Source organism: Podarcis vaucheri (genome assembly GCF_965113315.1).
Source record: "Podarcis vaucheri genome assembly, chromosome: 10".
Lineage (NCBI taxonomy): Eukaryota > Metazoa > Chordata > Lepidosauria > Squamata > Lacertidae > Podarcis > Podarcis vaucheri.
In genome coordinates, this window is record NC_138748.1 from 44,790,549 (window position 1) to 44,816,722 (window position 26,174).

The window sequence follows — 26,174 nt, forward strand, 5'->3', positions numbered from 1 at the left end:
TTTGTTCTTGTGCAAACTCATGGTTCATATAAAGTTTACTGCACTCAGCTACTTCACTTGGGTTATATAAGTGTCACCTACTGGGAGATCGAAAAGTTTTGAGCTGGCGAAGCCTACGCTACTCTGAAGCTACCATGGTTACCTGTGTCCTATGCAGCATGAGCCTAAGCTGGTGTACTCAGAACCAAGCCCTACTGATGTAAATAGGGCTTACTGCTAAGCAACTGTAGAGAGGGAGATTATATAAAATAAATACCTAAATAAATCAACTTATTGCCTGCCCTTCAATATTAAAAACAGTTAGAACAAATTAGTCACAGGAATAAGGTGGATTCAGAAAACACACATCAAAGGCCAGGGTAAAGATATGTTACCTCAGCATTCCCTGAAAGCTGTGCAGTGAAGGCACCAGAAGCACCTCTGTGGGGAGCAAACAGGGGTTGCCACAGAGAATGATGCCCTTTCCTGGGCCACCACTTTCCGAACTTCTGGGGGTAGTGGATCTACCAAGTGGGCCCCTTCCGCTGATTTTAAAGCCTGAAGGCAATGCAGGGAAGGAGGCTGTCTCTCAGATATTTGGGGCCTGAATCATTTAGCATGAGCACCATGAATTATGCCTGGAAACAGCCAGCCAACAGCCAGAAAGAAACGGGAAGAAGTGTGGCCTGATCTTTTGCATGCTTATTCAAACTCCCACCGAGTTCAATGCAGCTAATTCCCAAAATAGGTATGTACAGGACATCTTAATGTCACTGCTAGCGGCATTAATCAGCAGCAACCATGGACTATATGGGAAGACTACTCATTACATAGCCTTAACTCATGGCTAATTTTTAGAAAGGGGTAGGTGGCACTCAAATCTGTTTATACCAGCAGAGTATGGGTTGTTGGGCAGATCGACACTCTATATTTAAAGCATATTCAACACACATTTAAAGCTTGTGACTTCCAAAGAATTCTGGGAACTGAAGTTCCCCCTCACAGAGCTACCATTTCCAGCACCCTTAACAAACTAGTGTCCAGGATTCTTGGGAGGAAATCATGTGCTTTAAATGTATAGTGTGGATCTGCTCCAGAGTTAAGAGAAATCCACTTTGCACATACTCAGAGGGTCACTTTTCAATACTTCCTCCTGTTCCAGTCAAGGGAGCCCACATGGTGCTGTCCAGATGTTATTGGACTTCAACTCCCACCAGCCCCTTTCTGCATGACCAATGGCTAGGGATTGTGGGGATTGGAGTCCAATGTCATCTGGAGGAAACCATATTGACTAACCCAATGCTGTCTACTTATGCTAAGAATGGCTCTCCGAGAGCAAGTTCTTCACTGGACAAGCTCTTTCAATGGGAAATCCAGCTGTGAGAATTAAGAAACTCTCAGCCCCCTTAACAAACTATAGTTTCCAAGAATGTGGGGGTGGGCAGTGGAAACACAACCATTACAAGTGGTGAACCAGTGCTTTAATTATACGGTGCAGATGTGTGGAAAAACACACTGTACAAGGTTTTCAAATGCAGATATAAATGATCAATGTAACGTTTAAACCCAGGGGGGAGAAAGCATAACACCACCATTACAGTTGTTTTTGAATGTAATAACTTTATTGATAAGACACACCAGTAGTTACCACCTTCACTTTTTTTAACCACAAATATACAGGACGTCGTAAACACAGGTGCCAGGGTGGCAGGGTTTATGTTAGTTGAGGGAGACATACTGGAGGAGAAAATGGGCCAGTTGGGGTAGGGCTTGTAGTTCACTGGACGTTTTGTAGATCCTGTATGGAGCAGGCCACCCTTTCATTGTCACATATGTATGCATATACATATGCATAGTTTTATATTATACATATATAATATATATACTATACAGAGGCAGTAATGCTGTAGATGAGGGCTGTAGAGACCCCACGATGTTATCAACGCCCCAGGAGCAACGAGAATGTCAGAACAAGTCTTTGTGTGCGTCGCATGAGGCAAAATGAACTGAAGTCTATGATTTCGTATTTTCAAATATGTTCCAGTTTAGATTCCTAAGACCAGACTGCCTGTCTAGGCATACGAGGTTCTGCCCACGTGTATGTGAAGCTATGGGGGACTGGCAGCATCCAATAGTGAGTCTCTCTTCCATTATTCCCAAGACGTGCGAGAAGTGAATGAAGTAAGTTCATATGCCTAACTGGAGCTAAAAGGAGACCTTATTTTTGCTGCAATGGCTAAGGAACTGGAATGACACCGAGCTGGTTTGCACTCTTGGATATTGGTGCATCTAGAGATGGGTGTGTGGGGCACTTAAAAGACTACAGTAGACACACAGAACTTCCAGTAAACACAGATCTCAAGCCAGTAGGTTCAATAAACACTCTTGGTTTTGATGCCCGCTTGGGACCCAAAACACCTGAAAGGCGCACTACCGGGCTGGTGGTGGGCCACATTTGGATTGGTGGGTCAGAAGTTGGACAGCCCTGGTTGACAGTACTGTTTTGACAGGGAGATGTCTCATGTGCTTAACAACATTTCTCTCAGTGTGCATGGCTTACATTCCATGAGTCTGAGTAACTCAAAGCTGTAGGGTGCATTCACACTACAGAAGCATCATGCAGTATCCAAGCGCAATGAGAATGGGTTTTTAATAGCAACAATTTAGAACTGCTTCACATTTGACTCAACAGATTATGTCAAGCGTTTCCCATGGGAAACACAAAGTGTGAAAGGCAGGTACGTGTTGGTAACACACACACACGGGGATGTATCAGGAAGCCACACTTGATCCCAGCTCCCTGCATGTCCACTATGTGCAAGTGACACTCATTGGTCCTTCACACTTGACATGTTGACTGAGGGAAAAACTGGTATAATTCAGTTGCTCTACAAACTATGAAATGGTTTGCAGTAATCATACATGGCAAATATTTATGTGCAACACAGTGCTAGACTGTAGCTTCACAGGATACAAAGGTATTCCAGCAGCATAATCAAACACCAATCACTGGAGTGCAGTTTCTGGGTATCCAGAATTAGATGCATGGAATGCCTGGCCCACTGAAGGATGCCCAGACGGGCTTGCACAGCATGATAACCAGCATCACCACACACAGTTTCTGGCTATATGGGCACTCTTTGTGCAATTAAAACTGCTGTGAACGCACCCAAAACAATTGTTCTTGCACCAATCAGTTAAAACAGAAAATATACCAACAAATACTAACTGGGAATCACCAAAGAGCAAGGAGAAAAGGCCAAGATGGGCTAGGACAGGAGTAGAACCTAGTTTTCTTTCCAGGTGAAAGTTTTATCACACATGGTAACAACAATTCTACAGGTGTCCCAGCACTAACTGCAATCCATGGCCTTACATACTTTCTTCTTGGACTGGGACTCCCTGAACTTGACATATTCCACCAAAGTTATGTGCAGGGTATTCTCGTAGTTTTGTGAGTGTGTTGTGCATAACCGGGAAAAGCATTTCTGTTTGGTCTTAGGAATCTATCCATATGTGGCAGGGAAGGAGATGTAAAAACAATCCCCATTACACAAGTTAGGATTCGGTTTTTACGTATGTAGTTTAACACAGTCTTGGCCTATTCCCCAAGGCAAAACCCATTTATAAATCTGCTAACGGAACAGATGTTGAGAAATGGACCATCTCCCTTTCCACTCCCACGTGAAAAGCATGCAATGGACTCCCATAAAACTTTGCTGCAACACTGGGTTCCTCCTCCCTCCCTACCCTCCAATCCCATGTTTCTCTCTTTCCCTCCGGGGGGAGAGATGAAGAAAAGACCTCTCCTTGACCACAGTTATAAAGAAACCCACTCAGTAAAATACCCACCCACCCGCAAGCCTAAATATTAGGCCATCCCAATAGAAGAGGAACTCTGGGATGGAGAACATTTTCCCCTCCCTCAAGCCCTGTACAATATTGCTTTCTCTTGGGACCATAAAGCGAGAGACTTTGTTCCTCTTTGTGCTTTATGAGTAACAGGCTAGTATACCCCTTGTCTCACTCCCTGCCGGCTTCTAGCCACACACAGTATTTAGTGGATCTCTAGAAAGGAGGTACCAACAGAGGGGATCTAGAGGCAATTCCACACACCCACACTCACACCAACATGCAAACCACACACCAGAGGAAGACCCATTGCCACTACACTGGCTCCTTCCCATTGCATCCCTTGAGAGACGTCCCATGTCTTCTCAATTTAAATAACAACATGCTATTTAAAGGAAGGCTTCTCTCTTGATGCCACGGCTGTGTCTTTTTCAGTTATCTTTCTCCTAGCTGGGTCCTGGCAAAGTGAAACAGTGGCCAAATGACATCTGCTTCAAACACTGTTCTTTGCTTACGTTTTTAAAAAATGTATGGCAGCCTTTTCCAATTTGGTGTCCTCCAGGTATTTTGGATGACAACTCCCATCAGCCGCAGCCAGCACTGCGTCAAAAACACTTGGAGGGCATCAGCTTAGAGACTTGGCTACAAATTGGTTAAACCAACCTATTCCTGTCATGTTGGCAAGGCCAACTACACGTACGTTAAAGACCAAGATTGTGGGAGCTTCATAAAATACAGGTGACTGCATCTGATGCTTTCAGCAATACGAAGACCCAAAGCAGGCTTCTCTTTACATAGGAGAAGGAACATGTAGTATTGGAACTAGTGTGGCATATTCAGGTGAGCACTGATTCTTCATTCTGGGCTCAGAGCTATGCACTCCCTGCATTCCTGACAGGTAGTGCTCTGTTCCCGATCTCTACATTGTAATGCTACAATCAAAATGTTCTTCAGTCCTGTTGTGTGCCTTCCTCTAGGATATATTTCTTACCAGTCAACTGCAAGACATCCTAAAAACTGTTTTCTTTAGGCTGGCTCTGGGAAAATGCTTGTCACTGGGGCATGATGATGCAACGAGAAGTAGGCAAGCATTTCTACAAATGGATGATTAATAAGTGAGGAACTAGTTGGTGTTTGCTAATTATGTTCCACAGATGATTTTATGCAGCCACTGTGGCTCTGAGCACATATAAAACATTCTTTTAACAAGATTGCCTACTTCTTGTTGCATTACGATACTCCACTGGCAAGCAATCACCCAGAGCAGACTAAAACATTTACAGGGCCCGTGTAGTGCCTTGGTTTGTTATGTTCTGGTGTAGAAATCCATAGATCTCATCCTAACTATATAGTCCTTAGCTTGCTAAGTCTTACAGCTGACCAGCAAGGAAATTATCTCCCAGGATGCTGAAAGCATGAAACTCTTAAGGTAACATGCCTGAGCTACAGAGCCACATGAACCGAGTGCCAGCTATCAGGAACCAAGAGATTAAGATTCAGAAGGCAGCAGAGAGTCTAGGGCAAACAAATGGCGCCACCCTACTCACTTTGGGTCACTTTCCACACTGTATTTCCCTATTTGTGTGAAAACACAAATGGCCAACACGGCTTTTTTCATTTTCTTTTTTGATAATGCTGAAAGTATCAGATACATGTAAAGAGCTATGGGAGGTTTTTCTACCAAATGTTTTAATGCATAACTATCTACAGACTGAATGATTATTCATCTGATCAGGAATAACAACTACAAGAAGCGAACGGGAGAGCTTGTAACTATTTCAAATAGATTAATTTAAAATAAGAGAGTGCTTTGATGTCAATGTGCTTCCACAGATGCTTTTAGAAGCAAGGGGTGTGTTCTCTTTGTAGCTCTCTCAACCATTTATTGAATGCTTAGCTCAGGCAGGGTTAAGGAAGATGAGCATTACACATTGCAGGCACTTTCACTTATCCCACCCAATCTAGAATATTCAGGCTCTAGTTTACTAACACAACCAACTGTCTTTTCTCCCAGCGTGGCAATGTGTTCACCAAATGGAAACTCTGGTTTCATTCTTCTTGAGCACAAAGATAGCAGGGGTGACAGATGGTTTGCTCAGCCCTGGAGCTAAATTGGCTTCCCTCTTAATTCCAGGAAAGCTAGGGAATTTGTCCAGTGGAAGAGACGGTCTCTTTATCCCACTTGGCAAAGGCTGCCATGGTTGTAAGCTTGAATAGCCCAGTGTCCATGCGAGCCAGTCCCATTAATTCTTTCTCTTCCATGATGTTGTTCATCTCAAGGATTGCAGTCACAGAGGGTACTTCCATGTGACAAGTTAACATTTAGGAAAGTAGCCTTCCCCAGACTAGAGTCCTCTGCATGTTTTGGAATATCCATCATTGCTGATCTTTGGCTATGTCGGATGGAGATGTTGGGAGGTGTAGCTCGTAACATCTGGAAGGCTCCAGGTTGAGGAAGACCCTACAGTAGATAATGTCTGCTTAACTACACTGCACACCAAGTAAATTATAGAATCATAGAGTTGGAAGGGACCCTGAGGATCATGTGGTCCAATGCAGCTGACCCTGACATCTTAACATGGCCCTGTGTTAACTGATGCTTTGCATGTGGCCTGCAATGAGGTTCTGATACACCTCTTTTTAGAAGTTCATTATATGTGTATGTGCAAAAACACCTTTAGGATGTAATCCAATAGACACATTTTTTCAAAAGTAAGCCTCCCTGAATCGACTGAGGCTTATTTCCAAGTAATCGTGTATTGGATCAAGCTGTAGGTGTGGCTTATTCTCCCTGATACTTTGTACAGAAGGACAAATTCCATATAAACCGAGAGCAAAAATCAACTTTGGAAGCAGGGAGCTTTCTAATGAGCTACAACAAAGCTACAGTAATTTTGCTCAACTGAAGCTTGATTTACAACACGGTGAAGATGGGTTAATATTTTATGGGAATTTTGGCACATTGAACCATTTCTGCCAGTGCTCTGATGTGTCCAGATTACAAATAATCTAAGCCTTTTTGCCAAGATCTTCCAAACCATTGTAGGTAGCTATTTTCCCAATTGAACTTTGCTCTGCACTATGTAAGCCTATGGCAATCTCTCCCATGTAATCGCCTCTGCCCTGGATTTGGGATCCCATTTCAGTCTAGTCCAACCCTGTGTTGAGTCATAAATGAGACACAGCTGGAGTAACATTTAAAACTATATGTTCCTTTAAAACTACATGTTCCTATGGGTTTTGGTTGTGCTGGAAAAGTTTCCTTGCAGACTTCCTCGCAGGCTCTCAACACTTTTCCTCCATTAAAAAAAAAACCAAAAAGCAAATTATCTCAGTTCATCAGACCACGTGTTAGCTTGACATGGAATGGGTAGGGAATTATATTCCTCTCCCGGGAAGAAAGAGCTGCCTCATACCCAAAACAAATGCTCACAGCCACTTGGTACTTTTTCAACTGGGATTAACTTTGACCTGCACTTTGCTCTTAGCGATGCAGTCGCATGATACCTCTGCCACAGGCTCAGACTGCAGTTGGGTGCTCCCAATGGCTTCTCCAAAAATGCAAGCTGAGCGAGCATCCAAGCACAATACGTGCTTATTATAAAAGCCTTACATACCCAGTTAGAAAAAACAAGCACTCTTATCGGGGTCAAAACGTTTGTGAAATTTAGCGAAGCAAGTATCCTTTTGTAGCTCAATACTGTCAACTCTGGCAAGGAATGGATGTGAATCTTTGTAATTTCAGGTAAAGGGCAAATCACAGTCCTATTTGATATCACTGATACCACACAAAGCTTATACATCACTCGCCCTTGCATGCCTGCATGCTCACTCACTCTCCCAGGTCTGCCTACCCGTCTAAGTCCTGTTCTCTCTTCTCACTACTTACACACAGACATGTCAACCTCGGATACTACCTCAGCCAGTCATTCCCCCCCCCACTTGCCCTGCAGCCGTGCTTACCCCCCCCTACAGAAAAGGGTGAATTCCTGCCCTCGGCAGCTTCTCCTACAAAGAGAGGGCGACATTGCGCTGCAGAATGGACCGTAAAACACTTTGCAATCAACAATTTGGTTTGGGTGGCGAATTCAGAAGTGGGGAAGAGGTGTCAGGGCTGTTGCTTCTCCCCACCCACCCTGTTTGTTTGTTTTTAAAAAACAAGAAATAAAAACCAGAGACCCTAGAAGGCTGGAGAGCGGCCAAGAGCCCCTCTGACTCTGATGCACCTGTCTCTTGTTTTGCACCTTGGCTTGTTGGTGGCAGAGGGGAGCGGGCAGAGGGGGAGGGAGGGGGGAGGGCTCCACCGGCTCTCAGTAGTCCTGGGCTTGGTACCCCTGTGCCTCAGCATCAAATGCATCTGCCGAAGGGGCCTGTTGGTATGTCCCCAGGCTATCTATAGTGTCATCCTCGTTTGTGTAGGGAGCGTAAGGCATGCCAGCCTCCTGGCTCGGGTCCGTGTAGTCCTGGGAGAAGAGGGCTGAGTCGGCGCCAAGCTGGTATCGCTGGAATGCCAGGAACGACTGGCCCACCTTTAAGGGAGGATGCGGCAGCGCGGGAGAGGTTTCCGGAAGGGAAAGAGCATTTGGGGAGGGCAGGGGGGGGGAGAGGAAGGGAAGCATACCGAGGAGAAACAAACAGAAGTCGGGTTAGTAGTGGTTAGTGCACAAGACATTAACTTAGCGCATGAGACACACTGTAATTAACAAGTTAAAACGCAAATACATCCTAAAGCAAGAAGAAGATTTGGCACACTCTAGAGAGAGTACAAGTTCAGGAAAGAAGCCACAGAGAGAGAGCAACTGGGAAGAGGAACTCATTTCAGTGGGAGATGTTTTGGCAGAAGGCTTGCTTCCACAACCTGTTGTATGTATCTCGCTGTCGTCATGAAAAAGTCTGGCAGAAGCAAGGCAGCACTAATGTGGGTGCTCCAATTCACCACACGGAAGGCGGCACCTCTTTCTGGGATTGGATGTGCTTGTTTAGTGCACACAAGGCCTCTACGAAGCCTAGGTTTGTTGAGGGCTTCAGCCCAGGCCAATTTCCTGCTCATTAAAGGGGGTGGCAGAATCAGTGCAGGGCTGGGTAGCCAGTTTGGCAGCATCAGCATGGGAACGGCAGCAGTGGCTTGGGGGGAAAGATATCTGATTTTTCCAAGGACTTGCCCTGGGTGACTACGGGTTAGGGATCGGAGGAAGACTGACGTTTTACACACGCACACACAACTGCACGGCCATTCAAGGCAGCTGTGAAGAGGCCCGGCTCCATCACTCAACCTTCATTTGTGCAATGCTGTTTGGCAAATCAAAGAGTATGGGAGGTGCAGGGATTGTGGCTCTTCAGCTGCCCTCGGACACAGGTCACATCTGCACCGTAGGTTTAAAGCACGCTTGCTCCACTTTAACGGCCATGGAGAATCCTGGGAACTGTTGTCTGCTAAGGATGCTAGAAATTGTAGGTCTGTGAGGTCAGAGCCCTTGGTAAACCACAACTCCCAGGATCCTTTGGGGGAAGCCATGACAGCTAAGGTGGTATAGGAGTGCTTTAAATGCCTGGTGTGGATGTGATAGTCAGCTTGGAGATTGTGCCCGCAGAAGAGAGAGCCAAGAGGACATGAGGAGAAACAGAAGTTTGATTTCAGCGGTGACCCATCGTGGTTAAACATATTAAGACAGGACTGAGGCAGAGAGAAAGGCACATGGTTGTTATTTGGCATTAGTTATTTGGGGAGAAGGCACAGCAGAGAAGGCACAAAAGAGAGAACCCTGAACAGTACGCAGGTGTACTTTGAACTATTTAAGAGGTAGGGGATAGGTGAAGCCCTCCACAAAGGGGTGCTGGTGGTCTCTCTCTCTCCCCCCCTCTCTCTCCCCTCACCCCATCAGCTGCACAAATTGCGTATCTTTTATTCCTCTTTCTCTCTTATCTTCCTTCCTGCCCCTGAGATCAAAAGTCAGAAATACTTTCACTTCAAAATTTCCTCCCCGATATGCCCATTTTTAAAGGGGACTGGGATTAGGGGAGCACTGGCGGGGAGCTAGGGAACAGTGTGTTGTATTCTTCCTGAAAAGTAATTTCTCCAAGTCTCCGAAAGGCCAGAAAGGTCAGGATGCCCTGTAGGGAGAGAACAGGAAGGAAGAGGTGGGTGGGCGTGAGAGAAGAGAGCTGGTGAAGGAACATAACCAAGGCCCTGGAACTGAAATAAAGACTGCCATGGAACCAAAGGGGAAGGGTGTCTAAGGTCTCTTTGGCAGAGGGGAAGGGCTGGGGTGCCGCTGGAGGGCCTCCTTTCGCTCTTGGCATTATCATCTCAAGGTTGAAAAAAAGCATATAGTTGTCAAGGGCAACCGACCCCCTCCCTTCATCCAGAGGCAGCTCACCTGGTAGGGAGCAGTCACTCTGCTAGTTACCTGTCAGGTGGGCTGCTGACTGGAGGTCTGCATGGTGCAAATCCAGCAGGCTCATCTCATGCTCTGATGGCCTCCCTGCCATAGTTACTTGGGGTGCCGTTTCTGGCTATATCTTTTCTTTGGGTTTCCTATGTGGTTGTGGACTGTTAGGTTTCAAAGAGATGTGGGCAACTAAATGTATGGGCGGTGAAACTGTCCAACGTTTGTTTGTTTTTCCGGCCAATGATTATTTTGGCTCGTGAGGTGACTTCCTAGTTGGTGGAGCTGGAGCCTGAAATGAGGGAACTGCATTGCATCTAGTAAGACTGGAGGTAGAGACAACAGGAATGGTCTGCGAATGGCCTCCATAGCTTGCTAGCCAGGTCTGGACCTGTATTACTCACCCAGGTGAAGACGGAAAAGAGAGAGAACGTGATGGCTGCTCGGGCGGCATCTGCTCCTTCGTTGAAGGGGTTGTTTTCTTTCTTTGAAACACGCCATTGGTCGGCCAGGAAACAAAAACTGACGAACCAGAGGAAGGCCCACAAGCCTGTGAAAAACCACCATCAAAAGAAGAAGGAGGACAAGGTTTAAGTGAGTTTGAAGGTGTTGTATTCCCCCAGCCAACAAATATCCTACCAGAAGGCTTGGACTACCACTCCCATCAGCTCAATGGGAGTTGCAGTCAACTGATGGGAGTTGTAGTCCAAAGAATCTGGGGGGTATCTTGTTGAGGAAGGCTGCCCTACAAATCTATTTTGCATACTGGGACAAAGTCCAATTGAGTAGCCTGCTGCAAGGGCATTTGATATGGAACTGCAGGTTAAAAGGCAAAATTATCACCTTCTCAGTCTCATAGTTCCCTTATAACATTTAGTCCCCAACTTCCCTATACATCTAAAGCAGCATCGTATCACTTTTCAGCAGACGTGGCACCCCTTGCCCCAAAGAATCCTGGGAAGTGTACGGTAGTTTGTTAAGGGAATTGAGAGTTGTGAGGAACCCCCCCCCCCCAGTCCCCTCATAGAGGTACAATTCCCAGAGTTCCCTGGGAAGAGGGAGTGACTGTTAAACCACCACAGAGTCGAGGCAGGGTATAAATGTAATAATAAATGAAAGAAGTGAGGAAGTGACATCCTCTGGAGCAGGGGTCAGCAAACTTTTTCAGCTGTGGGCCAGTCCACTTTCCCTCAGACCTTGTGGGGGGCTAGATTATTATTTGGGGGGGGGATGAACGAATTCCTATTCCTCACAAATAACCCAGAGGTGCATTTTAAATAAAAGCACACATTCTACTCATGCAAAAACACACTGATCCCCAGACTGTCCGCGGGCCAGATTTAGAAGGTGACTGGGCCGGATCCAGCCATCGGGCCTTACTTTGCCTACCCATGCTCTGGAGTGATGAGGGAAGGCAGTTTCGGCAGCAGTGAACTCCCTGCACAGTGGATATATCCAAAGGAATTGCCTGGCATTTTGTCCACTTCTCTCAGCTCCCTTTGCTTCCAGAGAAGACAGCCTTATGCCAAAGGAGACATCTGTCCATTTATTCCTGAGGATCCCTTGCCTGTAGTTGAGCACTTCTCCAGGACAGCCAGGGTTTCATCTGGCATTTGAGGCGCCACCTTTTCCTCAGGTTTGGGACCTGTTCAGCCTCAAAGTAGGAGGCTGATCTCACCCTTGTGTATGGATGGCCCTTCCTTGGCCTATTTGTAGGATCCTGCCTCTTCATCACCAGATGACCCAGGGTTTGCTGGAAGGCTGGGTCCTTCTGGACCTCCTCTAGCTGTGAGATATGTCACCCATTACCCTTCTCTTTTTTAAAAAAAATCCCCTTTGCTTACAGTACTGCTGGGCAAACTGCAAAGCACAGTGCAGGTGACACCCCAGCCACCTGCCATCTTTATTTGCTTAAAAATTAACATGTGCATTATTTATTTATTGCAAATCTGGGTCAAGGGTCCAATGCACCATCCCCAGTCTTTAAGTACCTAGTAAGGCCAATGCGTCTGTCCACTTAATTCATCGGGCATCAAAAAAAGAAGCCTCAATTGCTCATTTATTCTTGAAATGCAGCATCTCTGCAGAACTGAGCCATACAATTAAACATTGTATTTGGAAGCTGAAGGATGAACAGCTCCAAAATCAACTGCAGCAGAACTCCAGACTGCACACACAGCTACTGGACTCTTGCCAAAAGCCCAGGACTTGCTTGTTTGTTTTAAAGGAGAAAATGTGTCATTGAATCTTTTCATACTTTTGAATGGTCCCTGGTATGACCTGGTTGCTGGGCTTTATACCCAGAAGAGTTGTACACGCACTAGGAATGCACAGAAAAGCAACACCAGGAAGCAGCAAGTAAGAAAGAAAACCACTCTAGAAATATAGAAACAGAGCCTTGTGTATGATGAGACAGACAATGGGCTGGACTTGCTAGCCTGCTTGATTTCAGTGGATCTACTCTACGTATTACTAAGTCTAGCTCCAAACCAATGTGTTTTTCAAAGCACTGAAGGCAGTTTAGAAGAGCGGTGGCTGCCTCACTCCCACGTCCTCCACTGGTAAACAGGTTTTGCAGGTTTTAGTATTTCAAAAGAAACATATAGGCACACCTTAAGACAAAAGAAACGTATAGGTACACCATTATAAGTGGAATCTCTGAAACCACTTTCAGTTTCCTTCCAAGCTATCTCTGTCTCCAGTCTTAAAGTAGAGACTACATAATAATAATAAAGCTCAGCATTCATATTGTTCTTGAGAACATATGAAGTACTGCAAGGGGTATCCAGCCAACTCACTCAGATTAAGACCAGTGAAATCAATATGGACTTGTTTAAAGTTCATAGCAGAGGCCTGATTTTAACTGGGAACTTCTTAATTCAGCCTCTTATTAGCTCACAAGCAAGTGTACTTACTTACTTACTTCCAAGTAATGATGGCTAGGAGGATTGAGCTATTAAGTTTAAAATTTGCTTCCGTTTATTACCCTTCACTGTGTCCGAGTGCTCCGTACTAATATAGTCTCTTCCTGGCTGTATGCTGCCTAGCTGCACTTAGGAACTTGCTAAAGGGAAAGAAAACTGTCCCTGGATAAGCTTGCAAACTTAATTACCAGCAGAAAAATGAACCAGCACTGAGCCAATGTCCCTTTCACGCTGACGTCATTAACTGCAGGAGAGCTAGAATCCAGTTTATTGAATGAAGAGGATGTTTTAAGAAGGAGCGGACAATTTACTTAAAGGACAATAAGTGAAACAGTTTGTAACATTAATGAAATAATGTGTGTTGCCTGCTGGCACTTTTGATTTATTTCTCAAAAGGCACCATCCTATGTTGGAACCCAAATGCTTTTTATAAATCAGTGCTCTGTATTATTATCATACCTAAGAAAGACATGGGCATTGCCAAGCTCCTTCTGGTTTCTTGGAAAACCCATAAGGCCCCCAGGCAGATTACAAGAATATATTAATACAGCATTAAAAACAATTAAAACAATTTACATCAGGAGAATAGGGTGGGCCAATGTATATCTGTCAAAGGCCAGGATAAACTGAAAGGGGTGTGTGTGTGTGTGTGTGTGTGTGTGTGTGTGTGTGTGTTCATGTATAGTCCTTTTCTCTCTCTCTCTCTATATATATATATATATTCCCTTCTTTTTATATAGACATTTATTTAAAACCATGTTTTCTTTGGGATTCACCTCTTGCAATGAGAGTGTTTATCTCATTTTGTTTAATGCCCTAGAGAGCTTTATATTCATAGCTGGAAGTTGTGTGATGGAAGGCCTAAGAGGCGGAAAAGCGCTTTTTGCAGTTTCCAAATGGCAATCCAGGGAACCTTGAGGATTCCTGGATCTTTGTCAGCTCTTCACTGAGAAGATCAGTAATGGCAGGCTGGTTTCTCTGAAAGGTAACTTGCTCACCACTACCAATTTCCCCCTACAATGCACAGCCGGAAAGAAGCTCTAGGGTCCAACCCAGTCCAATGGGCATTTTTACCATGTTGTCAGAATCACCTGCCTATTTGTATGACTGATGCTCACAGAGACAAAGGATGGATGAATCATAGCAAGAACTCATGCACGAATTAGAACTAGGCTTAAGAGAGAGAGAGAGTGGAGCAAGGAGAGGCATACAACAGGCTAGAAATAATAATGAAATCACAGATGAAGAGAGAACTGGAGGAAAGCATCAAAACAAGAAGCTCTGCATTAATTATGGAGGGGATGGGAGAGAAAGAGCAAAAGCCAGAGAAGCCAGCCATACAAAAGATGATGTGGTTATGAGCGCAAGGATTTTCCTCCTGGCTCTACAACCCTCCGGCTGAAAATATTAGGTGCGCATAAGCTGCTCCAGCTCTAAAACCTTGGAGCGGTTTTCTGTTCCACTTCAAGGATCCTGGTGGCTGCACTGGCAGACTATTCCCTGTGCTGAGAGAGAACTGCCATCGCAGCCCTAGGCTGACTCTTGCCTCTTTGCTCCCCCATTGCACTTGCATTTCAGTTTGGATCTTATGGTTCACAGGAAGCAGAAAATAACTTGGGCCTTGCTATGAGAGTCAGGAGTTTGACAGTCCTTCAGAGCCCCCAGAAAGTGCATGGCACACTGGTTTCAATGGTGCTTTAATTTGGTGTATTCGAAAGTGACTTTGGATTCATATCCGTTTTGATTAGAAAAAGCTCATCAGCAATTAGGAGGTAATTCTGCAACCCAACGTACCACCACCCTGCACTTAAAATATCTGGAAAGCTGCCATTCTCATTTCTGATTTTGTCCAAGAGCTCTCACACAAAATATGAAAATGCTAACTGGGGCGGGGGATGAAATAAGGAGAGGGAGTGATTGCAAAACCTCTCGAACTACTTTTATTCATTACAGAAACAAGCCCAAAACTAACATGTAACTCCCCTGTAGGTCATTTTGCCTTTCTCTGCAGGAATTATTTGTGTACTCTTGCTTACATGAACATGACCAATCAATGATCATTTTGAGGGTTAATCTTGGCTCACTGGTGACCTTACTAGTGACAGGTGCAAACTACTGAGCCTAAGACAGTCTTGCCAACTAGTGTAGTGCAGCGTGAACTAACATTTTGCAGTTATTCTGCAGGGACAGATCCTGATCTACGTGGGCATCATTTAAATCAATTTGTTCTGTACAGATATCGATCCTTGTCCTTGAGCACGGAAGAAGTTACACTGCAGGTCAAGTGGCTTATCTGAAGACAGGCCAGCCAGGACATGAACCAACTTGCCCTTCGTTGGACAAAGAACATATACAGAACTGGTCAGATAAATGATAAAATAGGAAACAATTACATAAATAGGAATGTATGGAGCAGTTTTACACTTGAGACCCTTGGACTGACAGCAGCCATCTCAGATGTTTGGGACTGAACCTAGGACCTTCTTCATGCCAAAGCTGTGTCCTATCATGGACAATTTTGCCATCAGGAAAGGGCTTTGGGGCAGAGATCTAGGGCCTCATTCAACAGAATGAGCACCTGATCCCTTCCCAAATGCAGCAGTGTTGGCTTACCCTATTTTGAACCATTAGCATCTAAATGGGAGGAAAGGACAGGACCATAAAACCAGTTAAATCAAATCTATAAATTACCTAACTGCCTCATTCACCACTGAACTAGGGGTCTTCCCCAACCCGACTGGGTGAAACAGGAAGAAACACCAATAATAAAAACTGGAAGGGGAAATGAAGATGATGGAAAAGAGGTAGAGGCATTTCCAACTGTGGTGGCTTATCAGCAAGTTTATGAAATAAGACAGGCCTCTGTGCAGCCCAATCCTAGGCATCATTACTAAGCCCCTCTGTGGACAATGAAACATACACTCAGCAAGCGTGCACAGGACTGCAGCCTTCTTCACAAAGAACCAAGGTATGAACACAACCATCCGTATGGAAACCCCTGCGGTACTGATCTGCTGGAGAGCTCACCAGAAACACCAATATCAGAGAGCACAGCTTTCTTGCGGTCCTTGACGCTGCTGATCTGTGGAAAGTAGACATCGAGCGCCAGGTAAAGAAGGCAGCTGAGGAAGGCAAGGACTCCCACGGTGATGCCATAGTTGCAGGCGTTCTGGTTGCGATTGAAGATGCAGTACTCTTCCTTTTCATCCGGCCGGTTGATGTAGCCTTCGTTCACAATGCCGCCAAACACAACGATGGAGAAGAGCTGGGTGTGGGGAGGCGAGAGAGGGGTTTAGAAGATTTCACTCTGCGTGCTGGGGATACAAACCAGCCAGGCAGAAGCACTTGTAAAACCCAACTCATTTCAATGGAAGATTTATTCAAAATCATTTCTAAAGCCTTTAGTATTTTCCCCCAGTCCCTACACCAGGCATAGGCAAACTCAGCCCTCCAGATGCTTTGGGACTACAATTCCCATCATCCCTGACCACTGGACCTGTTAGCTAGGGATGATGGGAGTTGTAGTCCCAAAACATCTGGAGGGCCGAATTTGCCTTTGCCTGCTCTACACAGTACACAGTATTAAAAGACAGCTAAGACAAAAATGCAACCTAAAATGAACAAAACAGCCTGTAGGACAGGAATTTGGAAGTTTCAAACAAGACAGGGTCTGATCTTATGGTGGAGGGAAAGCTTGGGCAAAGTTAAGCCAAGCTAAGACTTAACTATGCTGCAGTGTGTGGCTGGATTGTACCCCAGGTGTTTTAATGCACTATTTTAGAAGCTCCCTAGATCTGAACAGCCCCTCCTTGCTTTCAGCCATCGCTGGTAGCTAATCCAGCTGGAAGATGCCTGAGAACGGAAGCAGTGTTATTTCTAAGTCACCCAGAACTAGTAATTCGCCACCACCATTCAAGCACCCACTCAGTCTTCCACCTGCCATCTCTGCAATCTATTTTCCCATCTGTTAGCTCAGTATTCCTGCCACCGCCTACTTTCCTTTGCTTAGCCGAATATTACGACTACTACTGCTACAGTTCTCCACTTCCCATTCATTTATTTAATGCTGAAACACACGGCAACTATTGCTGTGTGGTTTTTTGTTTTTTAAGTCTGCCTAGCACTGGAAAGGCATCAGCCTCAGCACCGGAAGAGTCTCTGTGGGGACAGTTACTAAGTCAGGGCAGTGCCATTGAAAAAGCTTCCACACAGGCCTCCAATGGCCTGACATTTGATGGGGTGGGGGAAGAGGACCCATCTGAGGAATGTCTTAATAACAGGACAGGCTTGTTTGGGAGGCAGTGGTAACTTAAGGTAATCTGCTCCCAAGCTATTTAAGGCTTTTTATAAAGATTAAGACCCAGAGTAGTAATTGTAAAACTGGGGAGGTGTTCTACCTCCCTATCTGCAGTCACTCAGCAATCCCAGTATACAGACAACCTGACTGTACCTCTGGAAAACGTTCAGATATAGTTTTGCAAGCATCGTAATCATGGAGCTGTCAACAAGGTCATCTATGTGCAAACATTTTGCTCTGAAACATAGGCTCCCTAAAATCATACACCAATTACCCCCATCCCTTGGACCACTTGAAAATTGCTGATTGTTTTGGTAGACTGCTTAATGTTTTTTTCTTCCTTCTGCCTTCCAATGTGCTGTGCTAGATGCTGTAACTGTATTGTTATTGCTTGCTTTATTTCTTATATCATATATTTTTGAAATACAATTAGAACTCCATAGAATTCCGTATCAATCCGCTGTCCTTTAAGAACAGTGGAGGGGAAACGTTTGGTGTTCCATTGATGATCTAGGGCAAGGGGGTTCTGCAATTGCAACTTCTCAGTGGCATCTCTGAAACTCTAGAATAAGTTCCCCACGGAGGTGAACCTTGCTGCATCGCTGCTTTCATTTAGGAAACAGGTAAACACACACTTCTTCCACCAGGCCTTTGTTGGAGAGGAAATGTGAGGAAGAATATCAGAATTGCAAAATAAGGTGATTGCTGAAACAGTTCTTATTTTAATAAAAGAAATTAAAAATTGTCCAGTAGCACCGTAAAGGTAAAGGGACTCCTGACCATTAGGTCCAGTTGCAGACAACTCTGGGGTTGCGGCGCTCATCTCGCTTTATTGGCCGAGGGAGCTGGCATAAAGCTTTATACAGCTTCCGGGTCATGTGGCCAGCATGACTACGCCGCCTCTGACGAACCAGAGCAGCACACGGAAACGCCGTTTACCTTCCCGCCGGAGCGGTACCTATTTATCTACTTGCACTTTGACGTGCTTTCGAACTGCCAGGTTGGCAGGAGCAGGGACCGAGCAACGGGAGCTCACCCCATCGTGGGGATTCGAACTGCCAACCTTCTGATCAGCAAGTCCTAGGCTCTGTGGTTTAACCCACAGCGCCACCCGCGTCCCTTAGACACGGTCCCTTAGTAGCACCTTAGAGACCAACTAAATTTGTTCTGGGTATAAGCTTTCATGTGCATGCACACTTCTTCAGATCCCATCTGAAGAATACCATCAGAGGTGCTACTGGACAATTTTTTTCTTTTTTTATTTTGACTGTGTCAGACCAACACGGCTACCTACCTGAATCTAGTTCTTATTTTAGTTTGTCATTTTGATATTTTACATTATGTATTTTGCTTTGAATTTGCAAACTGCCCTGTCAACTGTTTTTTTAAAAGTTGGTATAGAACTCCTTAAATAAATATGCCCAAAAGTACTTTAAATGCAGAAAGGAACAATCCGAGGTATACCTTGATATGGAAAGAGTCTATTTCCAGAACCCAGACAAGGCTTCTCAGAGCTTACAGAATCCAACACTACTGATAATGGTTCATCCACACCTGAACTAAGAAGTCAGAATTGCTCCACTCAATTCTGGACTGCGGTTTTCTTTCCTTTTCTATTCATAGAGAGAAGGGAGAAAAATTGTGCTCCCCTTGAAGCTGTCTGCCTGAAGCAACCGTTTTCTAAACCCTGTTTCTAGCAATGAAAAATGATCTGGCCACATCATAATAATAAAAAAAGAAAACTTCTAGCTATTGATTGGGAGCAGAATGAATTGGCTGTCTGCCTCCTGACCCGATCAATGCACATGGGAAAGAAGAAAAACCCTTCTCACAACACGCACCGGATCAGGAACCTGGTGAAAGTGAATACTGTACATTGTGAAGACTTTAAATTCAGAAGAGGTCTGGGGAAGAATGCCAGTGTCCAGAAGATGCCATTTTAAGCATCCTTTACCATTTTAACTGCCCCCCATAGCTTCCTTACTCTGCTTGCCAACTCTTTTGGAAAATACTTTGCATATCCATCTATTTCCCTAAAGCAAACTGTTATGGTGAGGTACAGTGGTACCTCTGGTTATGAACTTAATTCGTTCCGGAGGTTCGTTCTTAACCTGAAACTGTTCTTAACTAGAGGCGTGCTTTCACTAATGGGGCCTCTTGCTGCTGCTGGCACACGATTTCCGTTCTCATCCTGGGGCAAAGTTCTCAACTCGAGGTAACTCTTCCAGGTTAGCGGAGTTTGTAACCTGAAGCATTTGTAACCTGAGGCGTTTGTAACTCGAGGTACCACTGTATTCTCCTTGCATTGCCACCTCCAGAAATCAAGGCCTGCAAATGTGCGATTTCCCCCCTTCTGGCCCCAGTACTGCACAGTAAACTGAGCAGTTAGCGTAGATGAACCTTCTGAGTGCCATGTGATGCCTGCAGCATGATACCCGTTTGGAGCAGGCTATTAAGCCCTCCTGAGTATCATGTGATGCCTCTGCAACTCAGCCCATTAATGTTCCTTGAGCCCCATGGGAGGAACTCTTGTCATTCTCCCTCGCCATCCTACTATGCCCATCTTGTTTTTCAGTTAGGCTCTGCATGCCTCTTTGCTCCCAGCCCTTAACTCACCATGATTCCCCGTCAGTCACGAGGCTGCTACAATATCTCCCTTGCTGAAATTTTATAAATTGAGTTATGAAAAGGAAATTGTTCTGTTACATAATATTCCTCGCTGGATTTATAATCAAATCTACCCCGGATGGAACAAAGCAAAAGCTTTTCTTGCATTTGCAAGACCACTTGCCAAATATAGAGAGAGTTCCAAGTTCACAGCAAGAAAAACGAGGAAGCTGCTGGCTACAGATTATCCAACTCCCATTTCATTTCTATTCAGCCATTCACAGCTGCAAGCTTTGGGTACCTCCAGAGAGCCAGGAACGAGATTATTTCTTCCTTTGCGTATTCTTATTTCTTACTTCATTTATAAAAGTAACATTATTTCTAGCCTAATCCCTTAGGCTGGGATAACAGCCATTTTATCAATATAAAGTAATATACTCAATCATACATATACTGTAGATTTAACATTTAATGGTTAACACATCCTTATAGCGTTTCCCCACCACTGAAAACAAAATGTTTAAAAAGCTATAAATCCCTTCTGGGTGATACCCATGCTCAGAATTTAGCAGATCTCTTGGAAAACAAGTTTCAGACTCAAAGAGCGGCTATTAAGCAAGTAATGTTTTAAGGGTGATGAAAGTGTTTGGTAGCAGTTCAACAAAAACACTTTTATTAGAAGCAAGGGTATTGTTGGGTACTTAGAAGCACTTTGGGCAAAGGCCTTGAATTTCCATAACATTTCCATAAGCCAATTTAGATGTATAGGGAAATATAGATGTATCTGGGAAATTAAGATGGTGGGCAGTTTAGGGTCTCATTAGCATGGTGTCCAGCCACCCTACAAGCAAAGTAAAAATTATTTTTATAAAGGAGAGGGGAAAGGAAGGGATAGGAAATATGGGGCCCACCACAGAAGATCTGGGATCTGGGCCACTCTCTAACAACATTTACAGTCGTACCTTGGTTTTTGAACAGCTTAGTTCCCTAATGTTTTGGCTGCTGAACGTTGCAAACATGGAAGTGACTGTTCCGGTTTGCAAACTATTTTTGGAAGCCGAACATCCAACAGGGAGATTCCTGCAGTCAATCAGAATCCATGCTTTGGTTTTTCAACGTTTTGGAAGTCAAATGGACTTCTGGAACGGATTCCGTTTGACTTCCAAGGTACGACTGTAGTATCAAAAAGACCTCAAAGGCATATACACCAAAAATATGCTAAAAAAAGAAGCTTTTATTGTTATCATAAAAATGCTGCTGGATTAACTGTTTTAAGAAATGATGTTATCCATTATGCACACAGAATCAGTCGGAGTGCCCCAGCAAAGCTTCACACACGCTTCTCTGATAATACGTCTGAGCCATCACCTGGAATAACCTGTGAGAGAGAGGAAGCGAGGTCAGATTCCAGCCGCAATCCTGCTTTTCAGATTTCTTAAGTTACTCCATGCTGTTAGGTACACATTTTTTAGAATAGAAAGAGAGCAGAACCAACCCAAGCTATGCTTTTCAGAAACGTCTATGCTGCATCCATCCAAAATTGTGCCATATGGACTTTGAAGATAAGAGGATTCCGTATTACACCCCCAGAGACATGCTTGGTGGCAGAACTGCGCACGAGGGCCAAGAAACTCAAACAGCAGGAGCACGCTGGCCAGTTCACCACACGTTACAGTCACTACTGGAAATACTGAGGTAACTTGTGAGTGGCATACACTGGAGTACGTGCATCGGGGCAGCTTTGATCCAGACACACATACAACAGCCTTCCGAGTTATGCAACTGCTGCAACAAATGCCAGCGTGGAGCCAATGGGCAAGACTTCAGGGCAAAAGTCTGGGGTTCCACGCAGCAGAATGTGCAGAAGGAGCCCCAAAGACAGCTGGGCTGCCTTGCAACATTTGGAAGGAAATGAAGTAACACACATTGGCACTGACTGAAAACTGTCCCCTCCGCTGGCGAGACCATGAAGTCCAGAGTCAAAAATTACTTGGCTTGCACCACTATGTGGAACCACCATAGTTCACACGTGGGGCTGCCAGGAGAAGGCAGGGTTAACGCAAGTTCCATTTCTCAATCTGAACCATTGCTCTTCAAAGCAATTAGTTGTTTCAGATATATTTAAATACCTCCTTAGTATGCCCCTCAAACAGGCAAACAGTAAAAACATTTCACCGCCCGCAGAGAGCAAGCGACTGAACTGCAGCAAACTGATAAGGATGTGAACTGCGGCCTACTCTCCTTCCACTGTTTGTTCCTTGCCTTTGAATGGTATTTACAAGCTGCTGCATCTGGCCCCTATCCCCTGCCCACTCCCCCAGCTTAACTGCTGATCCCACAGCATTAGCTGGTTTACCACCCGCTGGAAGAGATCAGCACCAATGAAGGAAGCACACAGAGCCATTTCTGTTCCCTTGGAGACTCATTTGGAACCAAGACTGGATCCCACTGCGGCCTAGTCTAAGGCTACGTTAACAAAAGCAGCTGCTTTACTCTGACCCACCCCTTGCCAACCTGAGACCTTCCAGATATTTTGGGCAACTCCCAACAGCTCTAGCTGGGACAGGTGTGCCGGCAGGGGCTGGTGGGTTTTGCAGCCCAAAACATCAGCAGAGCACTAGGCTAGGAAAGGCTGTGTTTAAGCAATCTTTATCACACCTAGCCAGAGAGAAGAAGAAAAAACAAGGAGGGAGCATGTAAGGCGGTCCGATCCCAAGTCTGCTCTTGTACCTTTAAGAGTTGCTCAGAAGAAGAATTTCTACCAGGCAGGACTTCTCCTATGATTGCAGCTCTAAGATGGAAAAAGGCACAGCGGGGGAACTGTTCTTTCCATGCAAATCTGGAAGAGACAAGAGCCCTGTGGACCTGTCAGCCTTGGGGAACAATAATAATATCCCTCTCCGCAGAAGAGATCTCAATTGCGAGTTGCAGGGAGGGAGCAGAGCGCAGTGGCAGAACACATGATTTGCACGCAGAAGGTCCCAGGATCAACTCCTAGCTTCTCTGGTTTGAACGACCAGGAATCAGGCAACTGAGAAGACCTCTGTCTGAGTCTCCAGAGACTGGCTGCCTGGCTTCCTTCCTTCAGCACAGCTAACATCCTGACAGACTGAAATGTACGGCCCAACCCAGTGGGCTAGATCACATGTGAGGAACCTTTGGCCCTCCACCTGTTGCTGAACTACAACTCCCATGGTCACTGGCCATGCTTGCTGGGGCTGATGGGAATTGTGGTTCAAGATTTGGAAGGCCAAATGTTCCCCACCCCTTGTCCAGATGTACAACAGACTGGCTCAGTGTAAGGGAGATGTTAATGTCCCACAATTCTCATCATCCCTGACCACTGGCCACACTGGTTGGCATTGATGGGAGCTTTAGACCAACACATCTGGAGGGGTTTGCTCTGATGGCTCTACTGCTGCTGTTCATAAAACCTCAGGGAAGCTTCACAGAAGTTGCCTCTATACCCCAGGATAGCTCCAGCTGGTGGGATGCAGGAAAGGCATATATTTCTCAAAAGCACTGCAGTGTTTTTGTCAATTGGCTGACTTTTGTGAATGGACAACAGCACAAGACATATAGCTGGCAGAACACTTTGCAGGAAAAATAAGACTGCAGGTACGTTCCATTGTTGCTATGGATGCTAATGACCCATACACCTGCCTTGGGCAGTCCTCAAGGATAGTCATTACCTGGAGACCTGTCTGCCTGATTTGACTAAAGCAAGAGTCTCTCTCAATCCCCCTGCTTTTGTGTTGATAATTCCAAAGTCAACGTTACTCATGGATCAGAGTTTGCTTTGCTGCTCTCTCTTTTTTAAATCAGAGACCCATCAGCTCTTATTGCATCTGATGGCAGTCTGGAAGCTGATCTGTATTTCTGATACAATGCTAAATGGTGTACAAGGTTCAGACACTAAGAGAGCTCTTGGACCTTAAAAGTTTCATTTGGGGTAGGTGTGGGATCTCAGCAGGCGTGGTTTCTCCTGTCTCTGCAGCACTGCAAAAAGCAGAGCCTAATGAACTCCAACAATGTACCTGCAACTCAGGATAACACTTACTGAATCTGATGGAAATATACTTTAAATCCATGAATCCTTACGCCTTGACAAATTTGTTGGCCTTTAAGGTATCACAAGACAACTTGTCATTTCTGCCTTGTGTGTAACCAAAGCCCTGGAGGAATCCTGAGCTCTGGACCCAATAACCGTATGCTGGAGAGATTTTGATGCCATTACGAGAGAACAATGACTTCTCTGCTATTTATTTTTTCAGACAAAGTAGGAACTATCCTAGTGGGTATATGAAGTGGTATTTGTCAAATACAATGATCCTGAGTTTTGAATGTTCAAGCTTTCACTGGGGAATATTTTAGAACTCTCAATTTGGTGTTTTTATTCCACCTTTCCTGCAAGAAATTCAGGATGGCAAAAACAGTTTGATTCCCTTCTCATTTTATCCTGACGTTATCCCCATGAGGTTGGTTGAGATAAAACCTGGTCCAAAGCTTTCTGGCAGACCGGAGACTCTGAATCTGGGTCTTCCACTCCTCCTCTTGGACTCTAACCATTGCACCACAGTGGCTCCCTTGCTCCAAAAGGGTGCTCCACTGCCACCCACGCCCCAGTGCTCTGAAAACAATTCAATGAAGCAGCCTTCCCCAATGTGGTGCCCTCAAGATGTTTTCAGACTACAAGTCCCATCATCCTTGACCACGGGCAATGCTGACTAGGGGTGAGGGAAGATGTAGTCCAACAACATATGGTGGACAGCAGGTTGGAGAAGATGCCCTGGATTGTTGCTTAAAACTCACTGGGATCATTGCATTGCTTAACAATGCTTGCTGAACCCATCAGAGTCACTGGGTTGTACACAAAGCTCTACAACCCTCCAGAGCAGATTTGGGTGGGTGGGAGCTACAGAGAGGAAAGTCCTGTTCCACCAACAGAAGTACCTTGCACTAGCAGAAGAGACTATTGCCCACCACTTATTCTCTTTACTTTTGGACTCATGGTGCCTCCCTCTTCCATGTGACGTCATTCGAAGACATACTTTGAATATTTGAATTTTCCTTCACATAAAGGGGAAGTTCATGAGGGCGGTATGAAGGCTTACATTGCTTGGAATGTCCGACAATGTTTCTGTTACTAACAGGGCAATCTTTTCCATGTCTACTCAAAGTAAATCCTATCAAGTGCAATTTGACTTAGATAAAGGTTTCTTGCATGCCACCCCAACCTCTGAGTGGCACAAGATGCCGGGGGTTCCAGGCGCTTACTCAGGGATTGTGTTTCCTTTTGGAATGAGGCACAGCGGAGACTGCAGTGTCAACAGGTTATATGGTTCATTTGCACAACCTGAGCCTACGATGGAAGGCTTCATACCATTAACACCCCAAGAGGGTCATGCTTTCGCATAGTCACAGCCTTGGATTCAAACAGAAATCAGGCATGGCTCTCTCTTTCTCTGCTCTTCCAGCTTCTAGCTCCCATAACTCAACTCTCCACTCTGGCCTTTTATCTTTCTAACTAGCTGACACTTGTAGAAGGGAGAGGCCGACCCATTTGTTCTCTAGCACAGAGCCACTCCCTTTGTTCCCTTAATGGCCCATACTTAGTGGGCCACTACTATGCTGGCTTGGCTATTCCAGCAATTGTGCTGGATCCAAAAATTAGAAGAGGGGCTCAGGCATACTGCCTATCCCCCCAAAAAAAACCCCTCGTAACAAGTGCATAGGATTGCAACCAAGAGGTTCGGTTTGAATGCAACAATCTCACAACGTTAACAAACATTCTGTGTTTCTGCATATGTTGCTTGAAATAACAAGGAGTACCTTTTCTGCCACAACTTGCTGCAAGCTCACATTTAATTCACAGTACAGCTGCCACCTCCAATCTTTCTCAGCATTTAAGCTTCATGCATGAGCCCTTCTCATTTCGGAGCACTTTCTCTGCCATTTCCCGAAAACAAATACAGCATATCCCCATTTGTCCGACGATTCGTCCCTCCGTGCTATTTCCCTCTGCGCTGCAATGAAAGTTCAGCTCTGCTCTATTTTATAGACAGCTTGCAAAGGTCTTTTTACATTTAAATACTTCCAAGTGAAAAAGGTGGGCTTTAAATATGGCTT

The 26,174-nt window shown here is 45.1% G+C and overlaps 1 protein-coding gene across 4 annotated transcripts in view; it reads right to left on the bottom strand.

The window, feature by feature from the left end:
* LOC309542476 (TGF-beta-activated kinase 1 and MAP3K7-binding protein 1) overlaps positions 1–26,174 on the bottom strand; it is a 49,237-nt gene that overhangs the window by 14,780 nt on the left and 8,283 nt on the right. For 2 of the 4 annotated variants that reach the window (XM_082241294.1, XM_082241293.1), the window contains exons 2-3: positions 16,169–16,406; positions 10,622–10,767 (exon numbers count right to left, since the gene is read on the bottom strand). In XM_082241294.1, the coding sequence (XP_082097420.1) occupies positions 10,622–10,767; positions 16,169–16,406 (384 nt within the window). Of the gene's footprint in view, positions 1–6,779; positions 8,361–9,804; positions 9,943–10,621; positions 10,768–16,168; positions 16,407–26,174 lie in introns of those variants that run through there. The other 2 variants (XM_082241296.1, XM_082241297.1) reach the window with 2 other exon arrangements.